Below are 23,477 nucleotides of genomic sequence, written 5' to 3' on the forward strand. Positions count from 1 at the left end.
GATTTTTGACAGTACTAGAAAAGATCTTTACAGAAGGTAGCAGTAAAAGAAAATATATGAATTAAAGGAAATATTCTAAAATACATTCAACATCTGCAAACGGCACAGCGACATTTGATTGACCATGTACAGGTTCTTGATATATCGTATTTTAAATCACGTAGACTGACGAAGAAACCCTTTAAGAGCGATTTATTATTTGCAGGGGGAAATAAAATGTTTATATCACTAGAATCATTAAAATCGTTGACCAAAAGAGTTACTCTGTTAAAAAATGATGTTTCAGTGACCGATTTGCGTGGGTATTTAGGAACCAGGCACTGTTTGTTCTCGCTGCGTAAAGATCTGTTCTTCTTCTTAAGAAAGAAAAAATTTTCGAACGTAATACAACTCTTTCCTGTAGCGATGGTAGCAAAAAGTTTCAGATCAATGTTTAGAAGCTGGTATGCAATGGGAATCGTATCAGCAGCCAACAATAAATCACTATAGCTCTTTTTACCAAAACACCAACGCAAACATTTTTCGTTAAACTTCTCGAGTAATCGCAAATGAGTTAGACCGGCATGCCAGGCAGGAGAACCATACAGTAACACAGACAAAACACAAGCCGAATACAGGTTGAATTTAACTTTGTTCGGCAAACTGTATGGGACATTGTGTCTGAGGTAATTGAAGTTCTGTTTTGCTTTGTTTAGCTTTGATCGAATGTGAAAGTCCCATCTTAGACTGCTAGTAACTTCAATGCCAAGATCGGTCGTTGATTCCACTTTCCGCAGTTTTTCGTTGTTTAAGAACAAATCACCAGTAGTTTTCTTTGAAATATGGATATAAGAACATTTTGATGCATTGAACTTCAAGCTGTTAGAATTCGACCAATTATACAATCGATTAATGTCCTCCTGACTGTCACCAAAAACATTTGTTGAAGAGCACACCAACTTGGTATCATCCGCAAAGCAGTAACAATTGGAATTTTTGGGAAGAGACAGCATATCGTCTATATAAACCAAAAACAACAGTGGTCCCAAAACACTTCCTTGGGGAACACCACTACCTATAGATACAATGTCAGAAAGGTTTCCATCGATACAAACTCGTTGCGTTTTTCTGTATATCCATTAGTAAAACTAATGGATATACAGAATCCACCACCAATAGATTTCGATCAACTGAAAATAACGGCTAGCAAAATGCATAACCGCAGCCATAGTTTAGACATATTAAAAAACGACGGTCAACCACATACGAATGAAGTAACATATTTTAAAAATCATTCGGCAGATACATACGAGGTTTAACAACCACGTAGTACACGAACAACTAACATTATACAATTTATGTACAACACATTCCTTCGATGTTAATAAATTTTCCCTACCCCTCTTTTTATAACACTTCTTTACACTTTATAAATCTCTGTAGCCATATTTATCTCACAGTCTTTATACCACATTTTTTCACAAATACATGTAGTTTTCACATAGTTCATATAGCAATAACAATATAAATACATGTTTCGTAACGATATGTAACAACACACTAACCGTTCAGTAAGGTTCCTTCGATATCCATTCATACTGATATAACAATACTTAATTGGTAATGATAGTAACAGGAAAATTCTAATGGAAAATAGTCATAACGACACCAAAATAGTCATAGCGACACCAAATAACAATCAACTAATAACAAAAATAATTAAAAAAATAATAATCGTATCATATGTAATAATCGAAAATATGTACTGAACACAGTAACAATTTTAGCAAATGGCTTCCAGAATGGATTACGAAATTGAATCCCCCTACAAAACAGACTCTCCACTAAGCTATGATGTTGAAGGCGAGCTCAGCCCTGGCTCTGGACGATCAAGCCCAGGGACAATCCGCGACAACGCATCCGATTGTAGTACACAAACGGGTGACAATTTTGATCACCCACAGGATCGAGTAACAACTATGAGAATAGAAGTGAAAAACGCTACATCTGAACAACAGACACAGACTAACCAGCGTACACCACAAGAAATAGCGAACCACATATCAGAACACATTGGTAAGAAGCGACAGTCGGATACCCGACGAAATCTAGATTCGTTTCATAGCAGAACAAATGAACAAGGTACAAGCACTAATACACATAGCTACCAGAACAATAGGCCGAGTAACAAAACTCAGAGTGAAACATATGTATATCCACCTTTACCAAACTATCCACCACCAGTACGACCACCCCCACCTGATGATTATACAACCGCAACTAACAGACTACAGAACAGTACTCACCAAAGTTTGATTGCTACTAATCCACATCACATTAGACCGAACAACCTCCGGTTTCCGTTCGCAGTTACACCTAGGAGTAACAATAGGAAATCGTTCTTTCACCAGTCAACCAATGAACAAACCCCCACAACAACTGTCATGGAAACAATTTGGTTCCAAGAAAAGGACCCGAGAACTCTTAACAATCCACACAACAGTAATTATAATCCTTTACTGTCGTACCGTAACTGGTCTGAAATGCCGTTCGATTCCCGAGATTATAATTTTGTTATAACACCATTAAATAACTTAAAAGATCGCGTCTCGGAATACTTCCCGCCTCTACCATCCGAGAATACTAACACTGTAAAACGTAGTACTAAGAATATGGGGAGAGATAAACTACATCAGTCAACGTACCCTATCTTAAAACAATTCTATAGCTTAACAGAACGCTTCATGTATGATTATGACTACGAGTTCAAGGTACCAGTAATTTGTACCTTTGACTATCTTGTCGCCAAGGCATCCCAAGACCTTTCGGCTTACAGTGTGTTCGAACATCAATTTTTCCAACTGATCTTTAACTTCTTACATCCAACACCGAAGGATGTTCAAAACAACAATTACCGGGTACACGAAACAAAGTTGATACACAACTTGATATACTATAAGTTCCTACGCGATCAGAACATTAACACTACTAAGAGTTACATACATATTAACGATCAATTGACCTCACCGTATTTCTTAAACTACGGATAAAAGCTAAAATGGGACTATACTATCGGGACTTTACGTAATTTTGACCCTATTAAGAATTATTACATTTTTCAACCCAAGGAAGCACCGGAACGACCACTAATTGTACCAATCGAAGCGCTTGAACCGTGTGAAGAATATCACACTTACCACTTAGAAGGCAGCGTAACGAATCGATCCTTTAGTAATAGAATACAATTCAATAACGAACGAAAAGTAACGGAAATTGAAAGAGATAAGGATTACAGTTAAAGCGTCGATAACTGACGTACCAATTGACGAAATAGCTAATCTCCTCGCACATTTTCTGTCAAAAGACGATCATTTTCTTAAGGAATACAAGCATTATAGGGACAGAACAAATCATCCCAAACAAACGGACAAATTGTAACGACACCAACTGAGAACAAGTAACAATGTCGAAATCCAAAACACTTTAGATTGAATAAATTTGAACAATTATTATCCAACTATGAATCCCTCTCTGCATATGTGTTTTACCCTTATTGCAGTAACAATTTTACTCCAACTGTTTGAACAAACTATTTGGCATATTTCTAATCTGTTTGTCCAGATAACCATTCATTAACTTTGTACAATCCTCTACATTTGTACCATCCTCTACACTTGTACACCAGTTTATATGCCTTATAACTACTGATAGTTATAGCAATTGGTATAGCACTTCATGTAGAATAAACTTTAGATCGAACTCAATTTTTTACTTTTCTAAGCATCTACCTACCCTACTCTTAGCTGATAGAACTGTACATGTACATATGCAAAGATTTTCCATAGTTAGATATATGCACTTTTGTAAATAAAGAAAATACCAAAAAGTAACTTATACTTTGTAGTATGAACAAGAGGAATAGATATAAACAAGCGTAACAAACGTAATATGCACATCACAGTGTATAATAACACACTATAGGTTATATGTATTATGTGACAGACATGCACAATAAATTCAACACATAAAGTGTACATAGTTATTCAATAGATTGAGTCATGGCATGACAATTCTACCAATTTCAGTAATAACGTTACTATATAACATTAGCTCAAAACTTGGTATTCAAAATAACAGCATGTATGAAATGTATTTTATAACCAAACCTGATAAAACTAATCACAAAATAGTAAGTTTCTAACAAACCGACACTAATTTTTTTGACAAATCCATAACTCAGTTTATCACTTTATAAACTGATTATCGTAAAACATAACAATCACAATTAGAACATCATTTTTACACATGTAAATAATAAGATGAAACTATCGCATGTATAAACATGCATCCTTCTATGGTAACAACTAACAACAGTACATCTATTAACAACTAATATGATATAATTCCCAAAGGACTTATAATTACCAAAGGAATTAGTTGGAAGGTTGAACATCAATGTGTCGTATCAGGCGAACCTTCAAAAAATAAAGCGCGTTGGCGGATAACTTACTAAATTTATCCAATGATGAAATAACCGTTAATGGGAATAAGGCAATTGGACATTTTTGCACATACCCATTACAAACTGTAAGCGAGATCTATAACCTTTACTAAATTTACAGACACGAAAAACGCGAACAATAACAGTGAACACTAATCGTAACAACTAACAAATCCAAAACTTGTAGAAGTATGACAAAACAATTCATAAGAATTAATTGCATCAGAATAACTCCAGAGTTCAGGAGACATCAAAAGTAATAATACATGTTCATCTTCAGTAACAAAATTTAACATGGCCAAAACAGTCACATGTCACTAACATTTCTCGTTGTTGTCAACAAGCTTTTCCTTGACAAACTACCTAACTACTCTCGATTTTTCCACCGAATTACATATAACATTTCGAACAAATGATTCTATTTTTTCTTTCCAACCGGAAGGGATACTACGTATAACAGAACAATTACAATACCTAACATGATAATCTAATATAGAGAAAAATTTTAAACATTAAACAACTAACATAAACAAATCAGGTCAGTCAGGTAAGTCGCCAGACATCAGGAGGGCCTACCCGAGAGGATCTTCATCCACTGGATGTGGTACTGGAATAGATACTTTTGTGGTTGCTGATGTTCTCTCCTTGCTCTTTGGGCAACCTATGTCTGGGAACCGACCTACTGACGAACGAACTACAAAGCAACACATTCAAAAAGAAAAGAAAATCCTTCAGAGAGAATAAAGAGAAATTGACTTATTGTACTAATCAGAAGATTTTCAAAAAACTCAAAACCCCGGAAAGATGGAGTCAATGTTGACTTCCAACAAAAGACTTGAAGACTTTATTTATTTAAATAAAATAAAGACTGAAATACTCAACCCTGATTGGTTGTTTGCCTGTTTTCCCTTTATCCCTTTTCACTAACCCCGTTAGTCGGCACTAGTCACAGACCTGATATAATAATAAAGTATATTTCTCTCTCTCTACTCTGCTCTTGTTTAGTATTGAGATATACGTTAGACTTTAGCATTGGGGCCCGTGCACTGTCTACTGAAGCTCAGATAGAAGAGTAACAGACTAGAGATCTAGAATTTTAGTTAGTCAGGTAAGCCTTAAGAGTATCCTTTTTTCTTGAGACAACCATAGGACGGTTCCAGAAGTAGCCTATAAAAAGGTAAGCTCAGAACACGTGTTATTAAATCTTTACTTAAAGAATTTGAAACCGAATTATATTCTACTTATAGTGATTTAAAGGCTGTGTTTATAGAGAGATTTAATAGAACATCATTACACATAATTAATAAACCAATGTTCATCAATGGTGATTGTAATTGGGTAGATATTTTAAATGATGCAGTATTAACTTATAACAAAAACATTCACTCTACTATTAATATGACACCTGTTGATGCTTCTAATAATCCCGAGAAGGTTAAATACACATTCAATTTTAAGAATATTAAACCAAAACTTGAAGTTGGTGATTATGTCAGGAATGCCGACAAACGTAACATTTTCTCTGAAGGTTTCACTTCTAATTGGAATAGAGAATTGTTTAAAGTGAATGAAGTTCTAAATACCCAACCACCAACATATAAAATAGAAGATATTAATGGTGAAATAATAGAAGGTAAATATTATGAACAGGAATTATTAAATCCGAGTTTGATTTTGAATGTGATAATAAGGTCTTGGAATCATTAAATATAAACCTCCGGTTATAAACCAGCAAGCTGGATAGACCTTCGGTCAGCTACAAAGTAGATCAAAATAGTTGCTGCGTAGCAGATCAGGAACCTGCTTCGCAGATAGTTTCTTTCTGTAAACAAATAAAGATGACAAGAAATAGATTCAATCAGGCTAAACAGCAATCGGGGAACCCGCTTCTCGGATCAACTTCAACAAACACCTTAACATTAAGTAAGGCTCGTGGGTTATTCCTGGAAGATAATGATAAAATTGACATGAAAGATACCTATAAAGTTACAAATGTACACCCTCCCATAGATGAAAAAGATGTTAATAAAGAGTATTGTGACAATAACTTATTATCCTCTTAATAAAATGGACATTTTAAGTAAAAAATATAACTGAACTAAGAAAAGGTGATTTTGATAAAGTTACAACTAAAACATTAAAACTAAACAAATTACAAGTTAATGAAGAACTAATTAATGAGTTTATTAAATCGGCAAATGAAGTTACAAATTCTGTTAACTTTTATAATAAAGTTGCTAGTGATACCAATTTAAACAAGAATTTGATAATAATAAGTTTAATGAATATTACAAACATTCACCTAGATGATATGTTTACTACTGGTCTAAGGTGGTTTAAAGAAGTTAATAAAAAGACTAATTATTTTAGAGATGAAGCCCTTATAAAGAATAAAAAGACAATAGTACAATATATAATAGCTATATTACTAGAAAGTAAGCTAGTAGACAACAAAGAACAAGCAAGACTTGAGATGCATTATGATTTTAATCATGAAGATATAAAAGATATTGATATTTATTTTACTACTGAAAATGAGTCAACCATCAGCACCGAGTGAGAGATTACTTTACCCAAATTTGACAACCATTAATGGACAATACATAAACGATAAAATCCTAGCTAATAATAAATTTAATAATAAAATTAACATTTTAAAAGATATTATAAATTATTATGAAACTGAATCTAATAACTATAATAAGAAGTTAAGTAGGTGTAAGAATTATATTAACATAGCTTAGATAACAGAAATATTGTTATCATTTATGGCAACAACTGCAACATCAACATCAGTTGCATTAACAGGTATAGAATTACCTTATTCTATACCAACAGCTTTTGCTACAGCAACTGTTTGTGGTTCATTATCAAAAACAATTACTACTAAAATAAGAAATAAAATTATAAAGTATTCACAAAGGTATATTTTAAGTAAACAGTTTAGTGATAAGTTGAATAAACTATATACGAAATCAATGTATGATAATAAAATAGATAATGATGAGTATAATGAATTAGTTATGTTATATGAGGAATATAAGAAGAACAAGAAAAGTAAATTGAGTATTTTTTAAACTGAAGTTATTAGTGCTTAGTTATAATATTTTTAGTAATAATAATATTAGTATTAATATTTACCATTAGATATATCTAGCCATAGATTTACACTTATAGTCATCTGCGAAGCAGTTCCTGATTGAAAAAGTTATTATTTAAACTCTAATATAATTAATCATCTCTTCTTAGTACCTAAATATAACCCTCTACCTTTCTGTACTACTTTTTTACCTTCACCAGTAGTCGCAAATTTAATTAAATCAGGTGTAGCTGATAAGCAACTTTCTTTCCAAAGTTAACTGTTGCTTTACCAACACTCTTAAAGAAATCTTTTAATCCCTCAGCTTCTATTGCTGCATCAGATACTGTCGTAGGTTTATTTTTGCATTTAGTACAATTACCCTTTAACATCTTAGTTCCTTTTGAAGTGACAACCCCTCTTATATTATTAGTACGACTATAATGTCTACCACCAACACAATAAGAATTAGTTTTAAACTTATTAAAGTTACTCATATTTATATATAAAAAATAGTGGAATTTAATATGTATAATCCTTTTGTTGTTAACCCATTAGCTAAGACTAAGCCTAAGCCTAAGCGAAAGCCCAAGTCTAAACTTGAAGCTAGAGGTCTAACTCTAGAGATTAAAAAGAAACTAGATACTATTTATGCTAAAGGTTTTGTTAAGACTAGTAGGAAATAGTTTGATTAAGATAATGACTAAGACATTGATTAAGACATTGTCTATCAGGGAACGTGTTTCGCAGATGACATTGACTTTAGCATTGGCTAAGTCAATGGTTATAATATAACATTGACTATGTCATAACATTGACTATAACAATGACTAGAGCTAGAACTATAGTATTAGATATAACCATACTATAACTACGAGATTATATCAACCATCTTATTATCATCCTTATTAACACTAATAACTTTTCTAGTTAATACTAATGCCTGACATGTAACATCTGCAACCGCAGCACTAAATTTAAAATTAAGTTGTATTGGTTGTGGACCTATATGATCATTTTGATATCTAGTATCAAATACATATATTCTTTAACTACTTTTGAATGTTCTATGATTTATATATGGTTTAATGTTTTGAGGTAATCCATTATAATCTTTATTAAAATTAACAATCTCTTTAAAAGCCTCATTATATTTATTAGCGCCATAATTAATATTCATTCTATCCTCAGGATAAAATTCACTACCAATCTTTCAATAACATTCAGTAACATTCATTATATCAAATGTACATGCATCATGAGTTTGTTCATTAACATTATTTTTTTCAAAACCAATTATTATATATTTTGGTCTTTCCATACCACTTTCCATACCAAGATCAGATAAGAAGTTAGTAGCATTGGGTACATTCTTATAAAATATCTTTTATTATAACTGAATTCTATATTATTCTTTTTATTAAATCCTTTCTGTACAATAATTCTATTATCATTACTAGAATCAATACTAGGTACACACGATGACATATCTCTAGTTTCTATATTACCATCATTAGCCACTGGGGCATGATCACGATTAACTCTAAATAGAGCTCTATCATTATTATTTCTTTTTAATGTTAGTTCAAATCCTAACCGCTATATTGTCTTTTCTAAATCATTCGCAAAACCAAATAGATCACTCACCTTAACCATCATATACATATGACTTATTTGTGCAGCAGCATGATAACCTTTGAGTTGACTATCTCTATTACCTTGATTTCTAACAAAACCACTATCGTATTCATCATCAGTACTAGTTAATAACTTATACATCAATAGATTTGGATGACAATGATCTATTTATTCAATAGTCCTACCACCACTAGTTTTAAGCTAAACTGAACTAAATAATGCCATTATTTCATAATTAACTAATCTGATATTGGCATTATTAGCAAATACACCACCAGTATTATCTGATACAACAAACTATCTCTAGATATGAATCATGTATATATAAATGATTCTCTTCTCTATTGAGAATGATATTAATGTTTGTATTAACCGTATTAATTGTTGCTAGATTATTTGTTTTATATTATAATCTTACTTTGTGTATGTCTTTATTATATCCAATTTAAATTCCATTTTTATAAAATCAAAAATGACAGACAACTTAATCTTATGGGAACTACAAAAGATACATGAAGCTTTAACTAAAACTAAAGAAGAACATACACTTAAATTTAGAATGATAAAGTCGACAGAAAAGTTTAACTTTAGTGAACCTATACTTAATACAACAAAATTAGGTTTAATTAGATTATCAGTTTATAATTCAGTGTTTAATGTGAATAGAAACAATAATCAATTTTTATATGCTAGTACAGTTGTAGATGGGAATGATGATGGCTCACCAATCCGGGAACTGGCTTCGCCGATAGCAGAACCTCTTATCTCTAGCACTAACACCGACTCTAACATTACATCTGTTCTTAATTATAATTATAAAGGAATCCCATTGTTATATTCAACTATTACACCGGGTGCATATGAATTAACTAACATAGCAGAATTAATAAAAGAAGAAACTGATGGTAATGTTATAATAGATCCTGATAAAAATACAATTAAATGTAAAATGGAAATCAAACAAGGAGCACTCAGCTTTGATGTAGAAAACTCAATAGCCCCATTACTGGTATTTAGGACAATAGTTTATAGAGCGGGTATTTATACATCTCAAAAGATTATTGATATTATGGGTTTTAGTACTATTAACATTCATTGTAATGTTATATCTGGTGTTAAAGATAATGGGAATGACACAGACATACTATATACTTTTAATCTAACAGAACCATCACGTTACTTGATAAATATTATACCGACTTATATCTTATATCAAAATGTAACAAAGGATAAAATAGAATATATTGAATTTCATATTAAAGATGAGCATGGAAGACCAATTGATTTCAATGGTGATGTGTTGAGTTTTACTTCACATCTGATTTAAGATATAGTTATAGACTTAGACTTAGACTTAGACTTAGTATTAGATTTAGACTTAGACTTAGTATTAGATTTAGACTTAGACTTAGACTTAGTATTAGATTTAGACTTAGACTTATAACTATACTTAGACTTAGACTTAGTACTATACTTATACTTAGACCTCTACCTAGACTCATACTTAGACCTTTACTTAGACTGAGACTTATACTTAGACTTATACTTACATTTACACTTATACTTATTCTTAATCATGGTGTAACATGGGTAAAGCCCTATAAAAATAATTAAACTATCTCCGACTCCAATTAATTCTTAATTTACCATTAATATTTCTATTTTTAGTTTTATCAATGACAAAGTAATTATAAGGCTCAGCCCATACCTTTTCACATATACTACTAAAATCATCATAACTAAGTTCTACTCTACTGAAGAAATCTTGATATATAGCTTTGGTGGCTCTACTTTTTTGTTCAAAGAAAATAAATAGATTACAATTCTCTCTAACATTCTGTCTATCTGCCGAGAATATATTTTGTTTAAGATATATCATATTACAATTACTATGTCTACCTCTACAGAAGTATTCATCAATATCTGGTTCCTTACACCCGACATCATCAAATATCATGAGTTTCTTTATACCTTCCGGTAGTTTTCAGGTGGTGGTAATTCTTTTATATCTTTAATAAACACAATATCTTTATGCTCTAAATCATCATATTGATTACCAGTAGGACCAATGATATAATCTATCAAATTCTATATTATTCAAAAATAGATACTTTAATAATACCGTCTTTCCACATTCACTAGGACCAGATATTAGATGGGGAACCAAGACCGGAGGTCCTTACACCAACATTACTTCCCCTCCACATCTACATTGTGAGCAGGGTATATGTCTTTTTTTGGTTTCACTAAGTATACTAATATATTTATCATCATTATCATTAACACCGTCATCTGATAGGGAGTCTCCTGTTTGTCATGGGACTTTGTCCCTGTTTTGCCATGTTGGAGTACCAGGGCCAGAGGCCCCTTCACCTTTGACATTACCTTTGTTATTAACATTGACATAACCATTGACAATAGCATTAACTTCGAGTTTACCTTTAGCTTTACAACCCAAACACTTATTATATGCCTCTGGACATTTTACTTGATTAACTAGAGTATCCAATGCACTCTTTATGCTATAAGCATTAGCAATGAGATAGATCATATATAAACAATAAGCACCACAATAAGATTCATCATATTCTTGTATTCTTTCATCAGATCCTAGATCAACATGTTCTTTTAAGAATAATGGTGGAGTATCAACACCAAAACTATCAAAGTAATAAACCTTACCGGCTCTCCTTCTTATAACTAGAACCCAATGAGTGCCATCAGTTGGGTGTAGTTTTACAATAGTAATAAAGTTAGAATCATTGATGTTAACGGGAGTCTGATCTCCCATTACTATCTCAATTGTTATCATATCTTCTATTTTGATTTTACTCAGAGCTTTATTGTCAATATCAAATTTACTAATGAATTCTTCAGAAGTTAGGGTAAGCATTTGTATATAATAAATATTCATACTTAATTATATCTAATTATAAGTCTAATTATAACTCTAACTATAAGTCTAATTATAACTCTAATTATAAGTCTATATTTCATATATAAAATTGGATAAAGGCCCTATAATTTTTATACTTGAATTCTTAACATTGTGTTGTTTTTTATATATAGTGAGTTGCCAAGTAAATATACCAAACTAGAAGAAATGTTTGAAGGGTTTTTGAATAAAAGTTAAGTTAGATTTGAATTTGAAAAGTCACCATTGCATACTATTGTTTATGGTGCTACTGGTACAGGTAACTTATTTTGTTAGACAATACTTGAAGTTGTATCAGGATCAGGAACAAGATAATAAAGATATGATGGAAGGGCCTGCGGCCTTGGTTCCCCAACAAAAGCAAAAGCAAATGGTAACATGGCGAAGCATGGACGAAGTCCCATGACCGGAGGTCCATAATCATCATATGTAAAGATGAAAAGGATTGGATTGATCCTGAGACTGGCAAGCCCTATGCTGGATTTCATATGGGTGATATAAATATGATGACAATGAAAAATATACTCACATTCAAAAACAGTGTAGTTGTTCTTGGTGATATAGGTGATAAGTTTAATAAGGATATAGTTCATTATTTTACAGAAGGAAGAAATAAAAATATTCAAATGATTGTAGTATGTCATAAACCAGCTCAGATAAATAATATGGCTAGAATGAATTGTGATACTATTTATATAACAACTTATAATGGAGCTGATCTTTTTCAAAATTTTAATACAACATATAAGTGCAAACATGACATCCATGGTATAATTCAAGAGTTAAATAATAGTTATTATAATTGTACAAATAAAATTATAGATTATATTAAACCACTAATGAATAGTGCTACAGACAGAAATACTATTAATAAAGATAACTATATATTCTACTCTGATAAACTTCTTACTTCAAGAGGTATTAAGATTCAGAATGATGTTCTAACAAAAGAAAAGCTTCTTGCTAATGTGGTTAAGTATGGGGGAAGAATAACAATGGGTATAGGTATACTATTATACATACATGATTGTTTAAAACCTGACCCGACAGTAAAAACTGCAGCACGAGTGGCAACACATGCAAGTCATTTGATAAACAGAACAGGCTCATTATTGAATACGGGTTATAGGACTCCGTCCATGTTGGGGAACCAAGACCGGAGGTCCTTTCACAATGGTGAAGACTTAGACCATGAACAGAAATATCATGAGTCTTCAAACATGGGACTTAATCCATGCTACGCCATATCCCCCCTTGGGTTTTCGTCCGTGTTGGGGGGGTATACATGAAGAGTATATTGATGAAGAAACTAAAATTTAAACAGAAAGGGTATAGCCGTTTTAAGTGATCTATATAAAAGTAATCAAAAATTTAAAGATGAAATTATAGACTTCATTAGAGATAAAACTGAATTGGGTGTTGATCAGATTTTAGATAAAAGATTTAAATATAATACTCTTAATAATTTAGGTAGAGAAAATCTAAAAGAGTGTGTCCGGTAAAGATAATACTAGAAGGTAAATTAAAATTATAGCTAGTTATATGTAGTTATTGCTAGTTATAGTTAATTATAGCTAGTTATAAGATATGATTTGGAACTTAAAATTTGAAATTTGACCTATTATAAATAATCAAATGATGGAAACAGCAGCATGTTTAGAGTGTGATTATGAATGTGGATCCCCGAGTTATTTACCTTTCCATTATAAAATGAAACATAAGAATAAAATTATGTGTGCATGTGGTGATGATATATTGAGTGGTATTTGTTTGAATAAACCCCTTTCAAAGGCTAGGGGAATTGCTTCAAAATGTTCAAGCTCTAGTTCTAGCTTTAGCCCTAATTCTTTTTCTAACTCTGATTCTGTTTTTAACTCTAATTCCGATTCCAGCTCTAACTCTAGCCCTATCTCTAACTCTAGTTTTACTTCTAACTCTAACCCCACTTCTAACTATAGCTTCACTTCTAACTCGAGTCATACTTCTAGTTTACTAATAATAAAATTGATTTAACAAATAAAGTTTGCAATAGATGTGGAGTTGCAAAACAAATAACATCTTTTGATAGAAAAGAAAGCTATATGTAAAGAATGTAATTCAACAAAGGTGAGTTGTGAATATTGTTCTTCTATATTTAGTTTTAGTGGGATAAAGGGACATATAAAAAAAGCTCATAAAGAAATAATTTTTCCCAGAGGTGTTTATTCAACTAAAGAATTAGAGTCTACTAATAAATTGAAACCTGTTAATGAGTTTTTTAAATCTAATACAATAGATGGAGAAGCATGGTCGAAGACCCATAAGACTGATTCAATAGATGGTGAAGCATGGTCAAAGACCCATAAGCCTAATACAATAGATGGCGAAGCATGGTTGAAGACCCATAAGTCTAATATAATAAATAAGTTTAATGCAATAGATGGTGAAGCATGGTCGACCCGTTCATTAGACCCATAAGTCTGATGATTCCGAATATTATATATTTTATCTTATACTCTCTAAATTAAAAGCTAAGGGTGTATATATATATATATATATATATATATATATATATATATATATATAGATAAATTGTTAGAAGAATAGATTGCCATATTTTTTTAATTGTTATTTAGCATTAGCATTATTATAAAAGTTATAATGTAATTTAATATAATATAATATAATGTATTATATCATATTATATTATATTATATTATATTATATTATATTATATTATATTATATTATATTATATTATATTATGTTATGTATTTTATAATATAATATAATATATAATATAATATAATATAATATATTATAATATAATATATAATATAATATATAATATAATATATATATTATAAAATTTTAGAAAAAATTAAGTGCACATAGAGCACATAAGGAAGCGCTTTATTTGAGTAGAAAGTGAATGTGGTATATGTGGAGAGTGAGTAGTATGTGTGTATTGCGAATTATGACTTATTTTTTACCTTAATTTTATTTTTAGTTTTGTTTATAGTAGTGGATAAAACAGGGCTTCCAGAAAGCAGCCGGCGTGGTCCATTTCCCCGAGTTTTTACGAGGGGAAATGGATCGAGTTGGCTGGTGGCTGGAAGCCCTGTTTTATCCACTACTCTTTAATTTTTTTTAAATTAAAACTGGCAAATTAATAAAAAGTTAGGACTCGAAATGTTAAATATCTAACTTAAAATAGACACTATGAATTTGTTTTCAACTCCTGAATGGGAAATACGAAACCAATGTGGGAAGCATGTAAAATGATCCCGAAACGAAATAATTTTAGAATTTCTTAATTCAATTTGTTGGAACTGGTGAAACCCACCTCTGCAAATTGTTTTCCATTTTATTAACGAGTGACTCCTGCTGCCAATTTTCTTCAAAGTCACGGAGTTAGATTTTTTTTTACTTCACCGTCTTTGAACAGCATGATAAGTGTTTCGTCGAAATACTGAAGTTCACTAGCCAGATTTATCATACTCATTTTATATTTGCTGCCAGTGCGTCACTTACAGGACTTCTAAAAGTAGTTGTTAGTTTTTTTAATGATCGTTCTCGTATTTTGTAAATATTGTAATTTAATGTATGTCTTTTGAGAGTTTAGCTTTTTTCTCTCTCTCTCTCTCTAATGACAAGTACAGTAGAAATCTAACCCTTAGAATTTAAGAAAACAACAGGTAAACAATCTTTCCTTATTTCAATTCCAATGAAAGCCAAGGAGGCTATGCTAGCAAATTTTGGCTATTGATATTGTGATCTTTTAATGTACGTCAGTTTGCGCTTTTTTTCCTTGTTGAGCTTTCGAGTAATGCCTGTCTTGAAATTGGAGTTTACAAATTAAACGAAAGGTTTCACGCCTTCAGAATAATCAAATTTATATACTGAAATAAAGTAATACCATAATCGATTTTTGATCCTCTGGTGATTGTTTGATATTACCCTTTAGGCTGTTCGTTCCTATATATAAAAATAAGAACCGAATGATCCTAATTGTCTGTCCCTTGTTATATGTTCATGCTGACATTGCAAGAACTTTCCCCCCTCTGCTCTCACATTAAAAGTTAAGTAATTCCACTTTTTCATGCTCTTCAATATCAACGTTTTTTACACTGCTTAACATGTTTTTGCGTTCTTCTTATCAGTTGTTTGAAGGCGATTTGCACGTTTTTTATGTTTTTGATATACCCCACTGACTTAAAGAGATCATACGGGAGTGATCATACTTAATGCGCATAAAACACCCAGTTAATCTGCTGTCGATTTAAACGCTGTTTTTTTATCAAAAATGTTTGTAAAAACTCATAAAATCTTTAAAAAATCAAACGCAATTTTTCATAAAATCACATATAGATGTACTTGAAATAATAATTTCAAGGTTCAAGGTGTTCTTCAAAATAACGACAGTTCAGTAGGTTTTGTAGCATTCTTGTTAAATTAACTCCTGGTTCTAATTCATCCCTGGAAGAAAAAGAATGAGCTGTTTTTCAGCATACAAAATTAGTTGATTTTCCTTCAAGAATAATCAAATTTATATACTGGAATAAAGTAATACCATAATCGATTTTTGATCCTCTGGTGATTGTTTGATATTACCCGTTAGGCTGTTCGTTCCTATATATAAAAATAGGAACCGAATGATCCTAATTGTCTGTCCCTTGTTATATGTTCATGCTGACATTGCAAGAACTTTTCCCCCTCTGCTCTTACATTAAAAGTTAAGTGATTCCACTTTTTCTTGCTCTTCAATATCAACGTTTTTTACTCTGCTTAACATGTTTTTGCGTTCTTCTTTTCAGTTGTTTGAAGGCGATTTGCACCATGTTTTTGCGTTCTTCTTTTCAGTTGTTTGAAGGCGATTTGCACGTTTTTTTGTATGTTTTTGATGTACCCCACTGACTTAAAGAGATCATACGGCAGTGATCATACTTAATGCGCATAAAACACCCAGTTAATCTGCTGTCGATTTAAACGCTGTTTTTTAATCAAAAATGTTTGAAAAAAAACTGATAAAATCTTTAAAAAATCATAAACTCAATTTTTCATAAAATCACATTTAGATGTACTTGAAATAATAATTTCAAGGTTCAAGGTGTTTTTCAAAGTAACGACAGTTCAGCAGGTTTTGTAGCATTCGTGTTAAATTAACTCCTAGTTCTAATTCATCCCTGGAAGAAAAAGAATGAGCTGTTTTTCAGCATACAAAATTAGTTGATTTTCCTTCAAGTAACTGTCTGTCTCCTATAAATATGAAATTGAAATTTTTCTCTCATGGATCATATCGACAGAATATAGTAGGATGACCTGCAAAGTGTTTAGGCTCAAAGTCACCTTTGATATTTTGCGAGAAATCGTTAAATTTTGAAAGAAAAATTAATGGCTTGAAACTTTGCCTTGGGGTACACAGTGATTAACAATAACAATGTTTTCTCTTACTGTCTCTTTGAATAACAACACTGCATCTGTTGACGAGTTTTTAATTTAGAATCCAAATTACTACTTGTTCAACAGATTAATTTGATTGATGTAGTTGAACATTTGCGCTAGCAGAAGTTTCTCACAAATTTTACCAAATGTTGGTGTGGCCGAAGATGATCGATAGTTGCTCATTAGTGTAGTTGATCTTTTTCTATGAAATGGTGTGAGGTCTGAATGCTTTAAGATACTTTGAAAAGTACTGTTTTAGATTCAGATGATTTGTCCACCCCAACAGACAGGGGTCCTAAGGCTGGTGGTGTTGGTGGGTCGAGGTCAGGTAGCTCTAAAGCCATGGACTACATAATGGGTGCTTTGAAGCTGAACTCTGAGCCCACAGAGATAATTAACATTACTACAACTACCGCTGGCCCTTACTGGGAAGTGTGCCCATCAGATAAGCTCGTCAAGTTAGTTCCAAAGGTGGCAGTTTGTTTTTTTCATGCTTGACCTCTCACATGTCGAATGATGATAGGAATTCAATAATAATGAAATTTGCAATCAATAAAGTTGCGTGCGCTGAGTTTGAGATAAATATTGAATAATAGGTATCTGCGGTGCTTTTGGTACAATTATAGTTGATTTTGGTAATAGCAGTTACCTAATATTGTTGAGCAGATTTTTATGTATGATTTTTAATTTAATTTTGTCCAGATGTCTTCTGTCCGACCCCACGAAGCAGACTAAGTTGAAAGGAATGAAAAAATTCTTGGCTTACCAACTGACAAGCTCCATGAACCCAGGAGGCAAAAACAGTGGCACTGTCGTAGTTCAGAGAAGGTAATTTGTCTAGAAAACTAGATGTTTATAATTGTTCAAAAATAACTGCGGCAAGTATTGATTACTCTGGACCCCAAGGCAACGTTTTTATAGCTGTAAGCTGCGCTAACCTATATTGCGATGCTCTCGGTTTCAATGAATCTATATATTAATCGCGTGAACACATAAGGCGGCATGTTTTAGAGGCATTACTGACCGGCATGTTGTAACAGTACTACCGAAGAGCACGGTTAAGCGGTTGCCTAATTGGGGTTAACGACCGAAAAATTGTGCTTTAAGGTCATTAATTAATTAATGTTTCTAAAAGGTCATTGACCGAAAAATGTTGCAAAAAAGGTCATTAACCGAAAAGTGTTGCCAAAAGGTCAGTGACCCAAAATGTTGCTAAGAGGTCGTGTCATCTACCGAAAAAAGCTTTGCGAAAAAGCCTGTTGCCGATTAGTTGTTCAGAAACAGGTCTGTGACCAAAAACTTCTTCAGAGAACGGTCTGTGGCCGAAAAGCTTCTGATACTGAAAATGTAAATGATCGAAATTGTGTCAAGACAGAGAGTTTTTACCGAAAAAATAACAATTGTTTTTAGTAGTTCATTGTCAAAAAATTATTGATGAAAAAGGTTGTCTTGAATATTTGTGAAGGAAAAGTCGCTCACCGAAAACGTCAAGGATTAAAAGGTGGATGATGGAAATTTGTTTTGCCACAGTTTCACTGTACGAAACTTTTTTGATACAGAAGAATTTCAGCGAACAAAATTTGTGAAGTTTAAAAGACCCAAAAGGTGACAATGATATAACCTAATTTAGATGCCAAAAAATTATATATGACAAAACTGGGGTCTTGAAATAAATAAAAAAAATTTTAGCGCACAGTTGAGGACTTTTTCATATTAGGGGCAGTTACTAATAAATTATTGCTTACAAAACATGATAGGTATATCATTTTCCTTCTTTAATTTTTTCAAGGAAAGTTTTGTTGGTGGCATTAGTCAGCTCTTTAACTCAGTTCTGTGCGTGTTGACTTCGTAAAAGCATTCGCAAAGGCTCGACAACGATTCCTTTTTATCGGCACATTCCTCGTTTTGGGCACGTCCAACGGGATCTGATTAGCACATTCATCCTTTTTATGAGAACTGCAGTTCATCGTCTCACCCAGGACCTGTTTTCTCATCTCCTTTGAACTGTTTTATCTCTCCCTCCCTTCTTTTTCTTTCTCTGTCTTTCTTATTTCTGTTGTGCGATCTTCTATTTCTGCACTCCCAAGTGTTTTATCTAACTGTATTTTTTATTTTGCATTCAAATTTTTGCTTTTGTTTTGCGCTTGATCACTATCTCGCTGTTCTCGTACTTTCTCTCTCATGATTTGGGTTTCTTTCTTTTTGATGTTCCATTTTCTTTCATTCTATCGCTTTTGTTTTTTCTGTTTTTCTTTTTTCTCATGCTCACTTTCCTTTTTCGTCCTTTCTCTCTTTCTTTTTCTTTTCTTGGTTGTTTTTTTTTGTTTGTTTTTTCTTTTTTTTATTTTTTTTGGTCTGTTTTTGATTCATTTTTTTGTTTCCAATTGTTTTTCTTACGGTTGGTTCCTGATGTTCTTATGGTTTCTGTTGTATTGTATTCTTTCTGTTTTTCCTCTCTCATCATATTCGAGTTTTCCTTCTCTTTGTCTTTAACTCCCCTTTTTTCGCTTTTTGTTCGCGTTGGTTTCCTCCCCGACTCTTTTTTTCTGTTTTCCTTTTCTGCTTTCAACCTTCTTTTTTCTCTGTCTTTTGGGTTTTTTCGTTTTTTTAAATCTATTTGCTCTCCGACTCATTGTATATTGCTGCTGCTACCGATTTATCTCTTTCTCTCCCTCTTTATACCTCATCCTATCGGTTCTGAATTTTTAATGCTCTGTGAGAACGTTTTTTACTCTTAATTCGTTTAAAACTTGTCTTTCACATATTTGGCTCTCCATTTTTTGATGTTCAAAGTAGTTTGCAGAAAAATTCATTGAATTCACAAAAGAATGCATGTACACCAGTTATCACGAATAAGTTTTCAATGAGACTATCGATTGTTAAAGTTTCAAGACAAGATGCCTTCAGATAGCCTTTACGGACCTGCTAGTTGAGGGTAACCGTTTTTTTTTGTCCAGGTGGCCGTTTTTTTGCATTGAATTTGGTTTTGTAATAATTAATAGCCGCCCTCATCTTCCCAGCCGGCTATTATAGCGCTTTTTTTTACAATTCAAAGAATTTGAATTGTATTGGGGCGCTGTCTTTTTTTTTACAATTCAAAGAATTTGAATTGTATTGTGGCGCTGTCTTTTTTTTAAAGATCTGTTCACACATTTTTACAATTCAAAGAATTTGAATTGTATTGGGGCGCTGTCTTTTTTTTTTGTTAAGATCTGTTCACACATTTTCATGATTTTTGAAGTCAAATTGGAGTAGTGATTTTGGTCACGCCGAAACAGGAAATGGAGCGAAAAAGCGAGTGGTTTTGCGGCGTGAATTTTTTTCGCTCTAATTTTAAAGTAGAGTGCGAAAATGGTGTTTGAACAAAAATTCGGTTTTTCGGTAGTGGTTTTTTGCTCACATGCGGCAATTTCACTCTGATTTTTACTGTTTTTTCGATTTTTGGATCGGATTTTTTTCTAAATGGTTTCCCAATCAATTCACAGCTCATTCTAGGCCTAGTTTTTTGTTTGAATTGAATTTTCAATTCTCGCTAGTGGTTTTTTTTGTTCACATGCGGCTTTTTGAAATTGATTTTTTGTTTTTTTTAAATTTTTTGATCGGATTTTTTTAAAATGGTTTTCTCAATTCACTCATAGTCCATTCTAGGTCTAGTTTTTCTGTTTAGTCATTGAAAATTCTTTGAATTGTACGTCAGGACTTGTCCTGCTATGTTTTTTTTTTAAGATCTGTTCACACATTTTCATGATTTTTGAAGTCAAATTGGAGTATTGATTTTGGTCACGCCGAAACAGGAAATGGAGCGAAAAAGCGAGTGGTTTTGCGGCGTGAAGTTTTTTCGCTCTAATTTTGAAGTAAAGTGAGAAAACGGTTTTTGAACAAAAATTCGGTTTCTCGGTAGTGGTTTTTTGTTCACATGCGGCAATTTCACTCTGATTTTTACTGTTTTTTTGGATCGGATTTTTTTTCTAAGTGGTTTTCCCAATCCATTCACAGCTCATTCTAGACCAAGCTTTTTGTTTGAATTAAATTTTAATTTCTCGCTAGTGGTTTTTTTGTTCACATGCGGCATTTTGACATTGATTTTCTGTTTTTTTCTTATTTTTTTATCTGATTTTTGTTTTTTAAAAATGGTTTTCTCAATTCACTCATAGTCCATTCTAAGTCTAGTTTTTCTGTTTAGTCAATGAAAATTCTTTGAATTGTACGTCAGGACTTGTCCTGCTATGTTTTTTTACTTCTTCGAATAAAAAAATGTTTCGCTTTACCTCATTTTGCCGCTTTTTCAACATTTTGCGTGATATCTTTTTGACTTCTCTGGGCTAGTTTCTCTCTTCTCTCATTCTGCTAAAAGTGATTTTGAACATCAGTTGCTCAGCAAAGCAATTCAAAATGAACAGAGTCAGTATAAAAAATTGAAGTGAGAAATAGAAACGGGATAAATCCATAAAGCCCAATTTTAGATGCCCACTATTTGAAAGTCGTTCCTATAAGTCTTAGTTACCATCTCTAATGCTTATTGGTGTTGATAGTAGCCCATGTAGCCTCTCTCTAAGAATTAGAAGTACGTTATGTTCAACTACGAAATGCCATCAAAATAAATCGGACTTAAAAAATTTTTTTGTACCAAATTGTTTTTTTTTCAATATCTATTCTTTCAATCCCAATCATGCTTATTGGAATCAACGGCGGCTATTTTCCGGCAATCTGCCGGGTATGTTTTTAATTAAATGCTGTATTAAAATGTAATCCTCGGAAATTGATAGCACAGAGTTTTTGAGAGCCTAATAGTGCGTTTCAAGTTCAATACGGAAGATTTTTTCGCAATCTTTAACATGAATTTTGGCTTTTCATTTCTTCTTATTTGGATCCTTCAGAGGACTTTTTTCAAAAGTCAGTTCGTATGCAACTTCCGTTTGATAATACATGCATTGAATGCCTCTTTATAGGGTGATGTATTTTTATTTTGTGCGCCATCAGGTTTCGTTTCATTACGAATTCAATTATAGTTTTCGTCATGTCTTTGAAATACAGCGATTTTTTTTCCACAAGTGAAAACTATTTTTTTCGAATCGTTCGCTTTGAATCTCTGAACTGTTTTTTTTCTTTTTATTTGTTCAGGAGGGTTGCTATTCAATTTTTGTAAGCCTAGATTTCCAAATGTTCAAGTTTATCTGTTTTCCACTTCATTTTTTTTTTCAATTTGATTTTTCAAAAATAGAAGTAGTCTTTTTGTCTCTGTCCGTATTCTCACATTCTTTTATGCAGCATTCTAACAATCTTCTAAGAGTTTCCGTTTTACTTGCTCTGCTTTTATCAGTTAATCAAAATTTCTAATGATTACGTTTTTGCTTAGATTTTTCATTTTTTTGTTTTGGAACTAATATTTTTGATAAAATATAGCACGATTACTACTACTAAAATTTACTACAATTATGTAAGATTTTTGACTGACTACTTTCTGAAAAGTGTTTGGGTCTCGGTTTTGCTTTCAAGGTTTTTTAAAAAATCTTTTTGTTGATTATTAACAGTCGCCCTCAGTTTCTCTGCCGGCTATTATAGTGCTCCTATTTTTACAATTCACAGAATTTGAAGTTTTGGGGCGCTGTCTGTTTTAGGATCTGTTAGAACGTTTTCTTGATTTTTGACGTCAAGCTGAAGTGATGATCTTGGTCACGCCAAAACAGGAAGTAGAGCGAATAAGCGAGTGGTTTTGCTGCGTGAAAGTTTTCAATCTAATTTTAAATCAGATTGAAAAACAAGTGTTTGATCAAAAAGTTGCTTTCTTGCTATTGGTGTTTGTTCTAATACGCCAATTGGGCATTGATTACTACTGTTTTTTTCAAAGTGTGAGAAAACGGTGTATGGACAAAAATTTGCCTTCTCTCTAGTGGTTTTGCTCAGTCAATGAAAATTTTTTTG

At 32.2% G+C, this 23,477-nt stretch overlaps 1 protein-coding gene across 1 annotated transcript in view; it reads left to right on the forward strand.

Annotated features, from left to right (window-relative positions):
* Positions 1–23,477, forward strand: part of LOC142349744 (sorting nexin-18-like) — a 142,384-nt gene that overhangs the window by 59,580 nt on the left and 59,327 nt on the right. The window contains exons 4-5 of the mRNA XM_075401491.1: positions 17,815–18,013; positions 18,258–18,383. Of these exons, the coding sequence (XP_075257606.1) occupies positions 17,815–18,013; positions 18,258–18,383 (325 nt within the window). The remainder of the gene's footprint in view (positions 1–17,814; positions 18,014–18,257; positions 18,384–23,477) is intronic.

The sequence above is a fragment of the Convolutriloba macropyga genome, chromosome 11, assembly GCF_964194025.1.
Source record: "Convolutriloba macropyga chromosome 11, txConMacr16.3, whole genome shotgun sequence".
Classification (NCBI taxonomy): domain Eukaryota; kingdom Metazoa; phylum Xenacoelomorpha; order Acoela; family Convolutidae; genus Convolutriloba; species Convolutriloba macropyga.